The sequence below is a fragment of the Falco peregrinus genome, chromosome 8 (genome assembly GCF_023634155.1).
Source record: "Falco peregrinus isolate bFalPer1 chromosome 8, bFalPer1.pri, whole genome shotgun sequence".
NCBI lineage: Eukaryota > Metazoa > Chordata > Aves > Falconiformes > Falconidae > Falco > Falco peregrinus.
Window position 1 is genome coordinate 49,147,541 of NC_073728.1, and position 11,461 is coordinate 49,159,001.

The 11,461-nt window shown below is 48.5% G+C and overlaps 1 protein-coding gene across 1 annotated transcript in view; it reads left to right on the forward strand.

Moving 5' to 3' along the window:
- SLIT3 (slit guidance ligand 3) overlaps positions 1-3,918 on the forward strand; it is a 531,529-nt gene extending 527,611 nt beyond the window's left edge. The window contains exon 37 of the mRNA XM_027779712.2: positions 518-3,918. Within this exon, the coding sequence (XP_027635513.1) occupies positions 518-756 (239 nt within the window). The 3' untranslated portion in view covers positions 757-3,918. The remainder of the gene's footprint in view (positions 1-517) is intronic.
- Positions 3,919-11,461: the final 7,543 nt, after the last annotated feature.

Genomic DNA, 11,461 nt, shown 5'->3' on the forward strand with positions numbered 1-11,461 from the left:
AGCTGGCTTGTATGATTTTTATTTAGGTTGTGCCTTTCCTGTGAATGAATCACAGACTTTCCAAATTACACACATATACAGCCTCACCAGAGTGTATCTGGCTGCTTCAGAGTGACTGCAGAACAGCACAGACACGTGCAGGTATCCCAGATTGCTAATGCCATGCAGAGCAGCCTGACCTTTGATCCTGGGAAGCAGACACAGTAAAAGTAATTCATATTTTGCAGGAGTGTTGCAGGATTCAACACTCAGCATTCATTAAAGCACTTCCAGAACTGCTGATCAAAGCCAGCAGGCCTGCTTGGCCTCTGCCTTGTGGCGGATATTACACATTTGTGTAACACAAGCTCTGTTTTGATGGCAGGTACAAAGCAGTAAAAGATTAAGGTCCTTCTCATGCCATCTGTTTGCCTTGAATATCATACAAGTACAGGGCTGATCACTGGCATTTGGGGAATATCTGGCAAAATAGTTACCACATTTTTTTTTTTCCTTTACGTCTCTGTTGTCTTACCAGAGAACCTCTGCCAAGGAGACATAATTCGAGAAGTAGTCCGTAAGCAGCAGGGCTACACGTCGTGTGCCACTGCCTCCAAAGTACCCCGCCTGGAATGCCGCGGCAGCTGTGGCAACGGGCAGTGCTGCGTTCCTCTCCGGAGCAAAAGGCGGAAATACTTCTTCCAATGCGTGGATGGCTCCACCTTCACGGAAGAACTGGAGAGACACGTGGAATGCGGCTGCTCGAAATGCTTATAAGCCATTCTCCAGTCTCTTGCCACTTTAATCGACTCAGAAGCGCTATCAAAATGGGACCTATTTACTTTCAGAGTGAAGAAGAAGAAAATTATTAAGTATATTGTAAAATAAGCAAAAAATAGAACTTATTTTTATTATGGAAAGTGACTATTTTCATCTTTTATTATATAAAGTATCGCACCACTTTGGGTATATGTATCATATAGTGAGTTATTTTTACCATGAAACTTTTTTAACAGTTGTAAGAAAAAAAAAATCAAAAGTTAAAAGTTAAAAAAAAATATATAAAGAAAACATAGCCTAACGGGAGAAGTGTGGGGGTGACTTTATGTGTATGCACAATGAACAAATGTAAAGGTGTTCCAAGGACCCGCCACAGAACCGATACAGGCTGAAGAAATCTCTGAAGCTCTGGGTGGGTCTCCTAAGAGAGCGGATCCCCCCGGCTGACAGCCATCTCGCCTGCTCGGGCACCCTGAGAAAGCCTCCCCCTCGGTCCCTTGCTCTGCCTAACACTGCCGACGCCGTTTTGTTCCTGTACAGTGGCTCCGCTTGCTGTTCTTGAACTGGTTCCCTATAGCACGTAGACACTGCCGTAGCTTGAGGCTAACTACATTATTTGACTATTGTAATACTATAATACATTTTCTGCTGTGTATGTTGTGTTTATCTGTGTTCACATTATATTCTGCAGCAACTGTACCTATAGAGCACAGGCAGCTTTATCCAAAAGAAGGGGACAAAGGGAAAGGAAGTGGGGAAATATATGTCGCTTTGGGAAATTTGGGGGCAAAATGTGAAATAAGTGCTAAGTAATGCCTAATAAATGACGTAGTACCTTTGTGTAAACTCCTCAGCTATGTTATTTCCCAAGTTTGTGCCTTCTTGCTCCCAGCCTTGATCCCTTTTTTGTATATGAAATATAAGGAATGCACTGCTACATAGTTTGTCACGCCTTGACACTTTAACTTGCAAAGGTTGTAAAGCGCACGAAAATATTGCAGGTGCCAGAACGTACCTGCAGCGTAACGGCTTTGACTCCCACTGTCACTTGAGCCATGGGTGTAAGCTGGGCTGTAGCTGCCTGTTCATCCACACGCTGGTGCCGAGCAGTCGGCTACTTTTCCACAGCTTTTTAAATGAGCAGAAGTTGCACTATATCCATGTGAAGGTGTTCAGCCGACATTTGTCCACCTTAGCAGCACTCTTTTCTCTGCACAAGGAGAGCCATCACAGCTCCATCCTGTCCTGTTCTGACGTTCGGTGCAGATTGACCAAATCAGCCAAAGCTTTTCCCTCTGCACTGCTTTGTATCCTACACTTGTGTCTCCCAAAGGACTCCCGTTAACTTGAGCTGTGTTCAGAGCAAGCGCTGAACAGGAAATGGAAATCAATGCAGGGATAAATTCTCACTGTGAATGTGAGGCAAAAATTGACTCTGGGAGTGAGTTTGATTTTTGGAGGGTTTTTGGCAGGGCTGCCTTTCAGGGTCAGTAAGTACATGCAAAAAGCACCGTGGATACCTTGAATTTTCTCTTACTGTTCTATTCCAAACATCCCCATCAAGCGTTCCATTATCAGCATAACTTCTTTCTTTCCCTACAATAGCAAGTACTATGGTCCTTTCTTCAATTCCTCTTTCTTTAAGAGAGGTAGCCAGAGATGATTCCTAGCAGCTGTAAGCTCCTTTTGAGAATGCTCATTGGTCTCACAAAAAAGATTCCGGATCAGGCGCTTCGGCAAAGGGTGAGTAGGAAAGCGGAATCAAGCAAACAGGGCTGTTGACTGGGGCTTGGGAAAGCTACACAGAACGCAGCCCTGCCATGACAAGCATAAATGTTTGCTTCCCGTTAAAGATAAGTGACCATCTAGCCATCGTGCAACCGGGAGGCTCCAACATGCTTAGCATTCTGCTACATCAATCTCTCCTTAACTGCAGCAGTTCATTCGTATTTCTTTGTTACTTCCAGAGCAACTTGAGCAGAAGGGACATTGCCAATATAATGCTGTCCCACAAAATAAGTATCAGTTTGTGGAGCCTGCGATCAGTGAAACATAAAACAATTGCTAGTTAAATGTACCAAACTGATTGAAACTGTACAGCTCAAGAGCCAGGGAAAAACTAATGCTAGTTGCAAGTACTGTGAACTGCTCTTTATTTTGGATATCACATCAGAAGCTCGGAGCAGCTGGTGTTTGCAGTGTGCAACCAAAATCACCCAAATCCACAACCTACAGGTTTTAAAAATCCACGCAACTAACTGCACAAAGAGACTTGTGCAAATATGCGCCTGGCACACCACTATCGTTAATATTTCATTCCTGCTTAAAACACTTTAATTTCTGAAGAAGCAGCTGCTATGGTGCCAGGCGGAAGAGATCCAGACCAAGCAGTGGCTTGCAAGCCCTCTGTGTGCTCTACTGCACAATTTGTACCAGTGAACTGTCAAGGCCTGCAGAAACACGGCCGCTCTTGAACAACACCCAAAGCAGTGTTCACGTTGTCCCTTGAGCAGCAACGTGTGTGAGAGAGAAGGTGACATTTACTCGTAGCCTCGCACCTGCTGGAGGGTGCTTTAAAAGGAATGATTTTGACTGGCCGGGCAAAGCCATCAACATCTTATTAACACATCACTCTGGGATTTATTTAAGCAAAGCCTTGCAGCAAAGTGACCAGCAACAGCTCAGCGAGGCTGGCCCTGTTCCTGGCCCTTTTCTGTCATGGCACTTCATTGTTAAGCGCTGGGATAAAGAACTAAGAATATCTATTTTGTAACCAAATGATGCAATTTTTGTACGCTTTTAGGCAGCACTTGCCATTGGATAGTGATGCTTTATGTCAATGATTCTCTGACTTGCTATAGAATTATTTTATGTTAAGAAGAAAATAAAAAGCATTCAGATGTGCCAAAAATGTGAGGTAAACTGAAGTGTAATTAGCTCTGAAAGTTCCTCTGTAACCTGCCTAATGTTACAATAAATTTCAAGAACCGCGGGTACAATGCAGTAGTTTTTACCTCTATAAAGTTTTAATATAAAGTGAAGAAAGATGCCTACCCTTAAAAAATGGCAATGCAGACTGGTGTGAACTGATGTATTTTATTAATAGATTCTCATTGTGATGTAAGTTTAAATAAATTGTTGGGTTATGGAAGATTGTAACATACCTTGTGATGCAGATTATTTCTACGTGTATTTGAGGTGTTGAGTCTGACCTTTTAGAGTATGTCAGGTAGCTCATGGGAAACGATGGGGGAAACCACACGCGATCCTCTTGGACAAATCTAGTCAGAGAATGGCTGTAGTTAAACACAGTATGAACAGCAATTACGTATTTTTATGGCATCACAACCTAATCTTTTAGGAGTATTACACACACAGATGAACTAAGCTACATAGGTTTTGAGCCTGGGCATTTTTTTCAATCAAATACTTTATTTGCAGCTTTTTTTTTTTTTTTTATAAACTGTTTGAGGAAGGCCTGCAGCAAAAGTACACTACTTAATTAATAATAGAAATAAAGAAGAAATGAAATTTCTTCAATAAATGAAGAAGTATTGGGAATTGGGGTCAGAGGAGGTCTGGCTGAGGAAATGGAAGTCACCTAGCCAACAGTGGATGACAGTGTGATCTCCTGACATGCATTCCAAATTTGCTGCCACGCCTCTGTAGCTGGTTATTATTAGTGACCCAGGTGCAACAGGCCTTTTCTGCTCATTACATTCCAGCCTTAGCACAGAGTAAACCAAAGCTCCCACCTACTCCTTAGCCTTCCCTCACCCATGCCCCTGCAAAGCGCTCACATAGCGCTAATTATGCTTCGAACTACAGCCCTTAGAGTTGCCTTTGCCATTCCATGCAAAACTAGCGACAGCACCCAGCCAATAGAAACACTCAACCTTAATGAGCATCGTTAAGCCTGAACTATGAAGGTTAATTATATAATTGTAGCAGATGGTAGCATTTTCACCTAAAGCAAACTGAGCTGAGCCTACTAAAAAAGCCAGCGGGAACTGGTCAAAATTTTCTAGGTACTGGCTGAAGTAATGGCTTTGCACAACAGTTGTTTGTATTGCTCGTGGCTTCGCAGCACGCAGGCTCCTCGGCCACCGCTCAAGCAACCGCAGCCCAGGGATGAAAGGCTCTTGCCCGTGCTCCAGCGCGCAGCGCTGCAGGGATCGCTTCTTCGCCATCGCTCTGAGGCAAACAGTGCGGAGCGCTGCCGACCCCACGTTGCTCTACGGTTTTCCTAGTCAGCAGGGAACGGCTGGCTGGTGGTGCTGTTTGCAGGGTGTTGGCTGTGGGGTTTATGTTGTTCTCTGGGGGTCCTGTCTCCTCTGGTCTCTGTGACCTCCCTTAGGAGTTACTGCCCAGCTGCTCCTGCAGCTGACACAAGCCAGCCCCACAGCTCAGCGGGCCAGACTCCCAGAAGTGCCTTCGTTTCCCCAGCCCAAGGTACTTATGAGTAATAATCCCTTCGGCTTAAGGCTCAGTGAGATGTCAGACTGGATCCACTGGGTGGTGGGCACCGTGTGACCTGGGCCAGAATCTCTTTTGCCTCCCAGGACGTGCCCTGCAGCCTTCACCGACGGCCGGGTGACCTCACATGGCGTCCTGCTGGCAGCGGCCTTCGGCTCCGCGGCGCCCACTGCACCCCCAGCCCTGCCGGCGCTGAGCCGCCCGCCCGCCCCTGCCCCGCGCCGGGGCCAGACCCGCCCTGGCACGGCCACAGTCGCCGCTGGGGTGGCCGCCACCACCCGTGCCGGGGTCCCCGGAGGAGGCCGCTCTTGTCCCCTCGGGCCGCCGCCACAGTGGCGGGCGGAGGCAGCGGCGCGGATGCCGCCAGCAGGTGGCGCCGCAGGGCGCGGCCCGGCCCGCTCCGCTCGGCGGTGCTGTAACAGCACGGCGGGGCACGGCGGGGCACGGCACGGGAGGGCGGGCAGGGGGGCAGGGCGCAGGAACGGCACGGCACGGGATAGCATGGCTCAGGGCAGGGCACACCGCACGGCACGGGCTGCTCCCATCGGAGGGCCCTACAGCAACGGCCGAGCCCCCTGCCTGGGCAGGGCAGGGCTGGCCGGGCCCGAGGCCGCTGCTGAGGGCTCTGTCCAGGTGCCTCAGGCCCTGGCAGGCGTGGGGCATCGGCCGGCTCCTGAGGGCACCTGCGCCAGCGTCTGACCCCCCTCTCGGTACAGAAATGCTTCCCCACATCCCGTCTAAACCTCCCTGGCGCAGCTTTGAACCATCCCCACGCGTCCTGTCACTGGATCCCAGGGAGAAAAGCTCAGCACCTCCCTCTCCACGTCCCCTCCTCAGCGAGCTGCAGCGAGCAATGGGGTCGCCCCTCAGCCTCCTTTTCTCCAAACCAGGCAAGCCCAAATTCCTCAGCTGCTCCACAGGAGCATCTGTGTATGTGATAGATGGATTTTCTGGAGAGTTTTAAATGACAGTTTCTCAGGTTTTATTATCCTACGCCATCAGCTTCCTAGTGTTGTTCACATTGGCCCTGTGAGGAAAGGAGCCCCTGCCATCCCCATGAGCTTGGCACGGGGTCACTGTGGTCAGGAGCCTACAGCTTATCCCAGGAATCCGCAGGAACCAGCAGCAGAAAGATGACCCTGGCGAGCCCCGGAAGGACACGTGTGAGACCCAAGGGTGTCCGACACTTCCCCAGTACCAACCCTCCGCATCATGGCTGCGATGGCTCCGCATGCTGGCATAGGGACAGCTTGTGCCTGTGCCCTGCGGTGGTCTCAGGACAGTGTCATGACGGCAGCGTCACAAGGCCGCTGTTAATGGTACCACTGTTACTTTGGCGCTAGCACCTTTTGGAATAACAAATGATTCTGCTATTTCTACCTTAATTCTGCTGCTTACAGAGTTTATTACCCAACAGGGCTCTACTCCGAGCTGGTAGGTGCACACCCCTTGCAGCCCACAATACCTCTTGTCTATGCAAGAAAGCACAGCTGTTCCTCCGAGCACCTCCAGCCCTCAGAGAGCCCTGCAGACAGCAAGAACCTCCTTGGGCACGTAACAGAGGGCACACCCCGTACAAGCAGTGCTTATTAGTATGAGGAAGCTTAAACTTACACCATGATGCACAGGGGCATCCCACAGTCTCACAAGGAGGAACACAAGTCAGTGTGAGACTTGCATAGCTTCGCATCTTGTTTGTACGTGATCTTTTGACCTTCTCCTTTCTCAGGGTTTCTGTGCTTTCAAAGTGATGCTCAGGGTAGTCTTGGGATGGCACTGCCTTCTCTTACTGTCTATGACGCTTGTCCCGATGGCACCAGGATCACCCCTTTTCTGTAAAAATAATCTTTTACAACTGTTTTGTTTTACCTGGGGAGGAAGAGTACACATCCTACCTCAGAGATGTGTGGAAGTGAGGAAAGAGGGTTATGTGAGTCTCATAGGGTCAACGGCTTTTGTGCTCAGGGGACAGCTCAAAACTCACGGGGGATCCGTCCATTACATTTTCAGTCATCCAGTCTTCCAGCTAATCTTCCACCAGCAACATTTAACCAGGCAGCTCCTCTGTCATGCATCACCTGCAGAGAGGTGAACGTGGGCCCTGCACCACTCCAGGCTGCTGGCCATGAGCTGCTCTCCCGTCCTCCTGCATTAGCACCTTTATCCTGCCCCACCGCCTTGTCTCCAATGCTCAGACCCAGATCCTGCACTACCACAGTGGATGAATTTCTGCAAAGACAGAAAAAGCCAGAAATTAGTCACAGATTTCACCACCCTGGCAAAATGGCAAGAGGCTTTGATCTAGCACAGGGCTATTCCCTAGCCTCACCCTTGGAAACATCTGGAACTTAAAAATAAGGCAGAAGAAATTGCACAAGGCAGACAATAAACATGACATTTTCACTTGAGGAAACTGAATTTTTGTGAAGTGACAAGCCACTGAAGCCATGGCCATCCACTGGGAGGGTTGTTAATGACAGGCAAATGACTTAGCCCTGCCTTAGACATACTTTGCATGCAGAACAAGGTTACAGCAACCAAATACCACAAAGTAATTTACATTGGGATTTTACAACACATGAGATACTATCATGCTTTCACCTAGCATGTGGTAAGAGCATGCGCAACAGACAGTTACTATAGAGGACCTTAAACTTCCTTAGTTATATGCCAGCACATTTTGCATCTCTTGAACTGCCCTAGCTTCTTCTGGGTAAAGCAGTCATTGAATTTTTGGGATGGTGTTTTTTTTTTAATTTTTCTTTTTTTTTTTCATTTTTACTATAAGGTAAATACCAGAATATGGTTTAAGGCACTAAGACCCAGAGAAATCAAGTTGGTCATACCAATAAATAAATGAGATTCTAATATAGCAATAAACCAATGTTTGTCATGCCCCAAAACATCTTTGTAAGTAATACTGGTTTAAAAAAAGTTCTTGCCTTCAAGTATATTATTCATATAGAATCCTCTCACATGGTTTCATCCCACACAAGCACTGTATATAGTATTTTAGAGAATTTGTTAACAACTGTCACTTGGAATTGGTTATATAAATATATATATACGCACATTTATATAGCAAGTCATACATTCACCTTCAGATATGTTTATTTTTAGTTACCGGATTACTTATAATGAAAAGGAGCTAGAAGGGGAGAGGAACACAATCCAAAGGGAAGGGAGAAAAGAAACTAAGTGATGCACGATACCAGCGCTCAGCCCCCGCTGACTGATGCCCAGCCGGTCCCCGAGCAGCGGTCGGCAGCCCCGGCCAACTCCCCCTGGTTTATACACCGAGCACCACGTCCCACAGTGTGGAACATCCCTTTGGCCAGTTGGGGCCAGCTGTCCCAGCCGTGTCCCCTCCCAGTTCCTTGTGCCCCCCAGCCCTCTCGCTGGCAGGGCCCGAGAAACGGCAAAGCCCTTGACTTAGTATAAACATCACCCAGCACCAACTGAACCCATCAGTGTGTCACCAGCGTTGTTCTCACACCAAACCCAAAGCACAGCACCGCACCAGCCGCTGAGAAGAAAATTAACTCTATCCCAGCTGAAAGCAGGACGGCTATTCAAAGCAGTGTGCTGGCTGAAATACAAATAACTCCAATCTAAAAGCGCGCACAACCTGTAAATCAACTTGACCTGCATACTAAGGAATGTTTTGAGACTCTCACAGGTCTGTGTTAAACTTCTGCTAAGTTGAAGCTTGAGCTAAACCTCTACTCAGAATGGACTAAAGATATCTAGGAGTTGAGCTTGGCTTGTTTTTTCGTATATTCTGTTTTAGCTGATGATGTTCAGCTAAGGCATTTCACCTTCCTGTGAAGCAGTATCTAACAACTTTCAGATTTGCTGATCTTGATTTTAAATGAACAGCCCTCAGTTCATTAGTTATCACAGAGCCTTTTATTTATTCCCATTTTTTTACACTGGGGAGATGAATTAAGAGGGTTTGCTAGATTGAATAGCTTAAAGTGGGCATCCAGTGTATTCAAATCCAGAACTTGTCACTTTTTGTCCCTGACTGAAAGAGGCTAGGAACGCAATCACCAAATCTGTATTGCTGGGAAGACGGAATTATAATTTCCTCAGTGAAAGGCTGGGTCAGGCAGTTTTGTCCCCGTTTCAAGGCAGCAGGCATTGGGCGGCTGTCAGACCGTAGACTATATTTTTCCTGTTTTTCTGGGTTGCATGTGTATGTTTATTGCTGGCACTTCCCAGGGATGGTATTTCATTTCCTCTAGAGTCAGAAGGTGTGTGGGAAACGTATCAGAATGCAGGCGCTGGAAAAAATGCCTCAGGATTAAGGTACTGAAAAATCTCACTGCAGATCTGTTTTCCCCAGCCCCATCTGAGATGGCTGCTTGACACCGATAGCTCATTTTACACGAAACATTCCACACTGCATAGTCTGGTGAGGGGCAGGAAATTAAAGACTCTATTTTATGATCACAGTGCATACTTATGAATGGGCACAAGTTAACTTTCAGGCAGCAGCTAAATTCTTGTATTGCCTAACATGTATGTAAATACTTGTGTTTAAAATTTCAGTAGTGAACTACGTTGCAGTGAAAACCTGCAAATCCACACCAACGTTTCCTCTCTTTTAAGAATATCACATGGGAATTTCCACAATCACATGTAACTTACAGGAAGAGAGAAGTTCTGCAGCCTTGTTAATACACTCTGAGCTTCCTTTAAAGGGCAAGAAGTAAATATTGAGAAGACTTCGGAGTAAGTTTTCTAAATACAGACATTTCAGAAGGGAACCATGATAAATGGGAGCTGGCATCCACGTAAGAATTTTGGCTTTTTAAATGTAAGATTCTGGATAAAAATGAAGAAGAAATTCTTTTATGACAGGTTTTAGAATGACACCCGAAACAAATACCAGTGCTCAGGGCAGCCGCAAAACCCCAAAATGAGGCAGCTGCGCTCCTCATCATGCACAAAGATGGCCAGCACGGGCAGCAAAGTTCTGCTGGACCTACTGAGCAGGGACTGAGGACAGGTCTACGTCTGAAATCTTTCCTTGTAGTAGGGCTGTAAGTGAACGCTGTCCTTTCCTGGGCTCCGACATTTGAAATCCTTTACTGAAGGAAGGTAGTGACCAGGACTAAGCAAAGGTCGGTTGGTATGAGGTAAAAAGTTTTTTTGGTACGTGTTTAGGGGCTGCAGGGGAATGGAGGGTGAAGAGACAGTGGTTCCTGTTTCTACACAACTGGTTCGTGAGTAAACCGCTTGCCCAGGAAGTTGAGGGTTTAGTCTGTGTGCTTTGTGAAGGGTGGCTTCAACAGACTTTTGCCACAGCAAAACTCCAGACACATCAGGGGCTTTCAGTTCCAAGACAGATGATGCCCAAATCCTCCTTCTGCACCATAGCTTTTGGATCCATCCTAGATCACAGCAATCGATCTAGAATTACCTGGTACTTTATCACAAAGGTGCGGGGCACGGGGTGTGGGTGGCTGTGTGCTCCATTAGGACTTCTTGCAGGAAAATGGGAGTTGTGAGCAGTATGAGACCAGGCCTTGCCCTGTCGTGCCCCCAGCAGGCTTGCCCCTCGCTGCCCCCAGCGCGGAGGGACTCGCCACAGCCCTCGCAGCCGGGCATTGAGTGTTGCCTGTCTGCACGGGGTGAGGGAACAACCTGCCGAGGACTGAAGTTATCCGTACACTTACTGGGAGTCCAAGCAGCAGCGAATAAAAAGAGCCATTTCCTAAACCGCTTCATGTGTGTGATTGCATGAGTGCTTCCAGTCACAGAATGGTGAAAAAAAACCCAACCAAACCAAACTTTTTTATTTGACGAATAATCTGCTGACATCGAGCATTCAGGCGGTACATGTACTCCCCTCATGAGCCAGGCAGCGGCCGCACTCGGGGGCGGCACAGGCTTAGTGCAACCCCCCAGTCCCACAGCAGCAGCGCAGGCGCCTCCCGCCCCGACCCTCTGTGGGGGCCGCTCTGGCGGGTCCCGCTTCCACGCGCGGCTGGGTGGCGGCAGCGGGCCGGGCAGGGCGGCACCTGAAGCCGGGCCGGCGCGGTCCCCTCAGCCCGCCGCCGCCCCCCTCAGCCCGGCGCGGCCCCCGCCCCCGCCCGGCGGTGGCGGGCGCCGATTGGCGGGGGAGCCGTGGGGTGAGCGGCGGGCGGCGCGGCACGCCGGGAGCCGTAGGCAGAGCGCGGCGGTGCGGGCCGGGCGGGACTGCGGCTCCCGGCGGGCT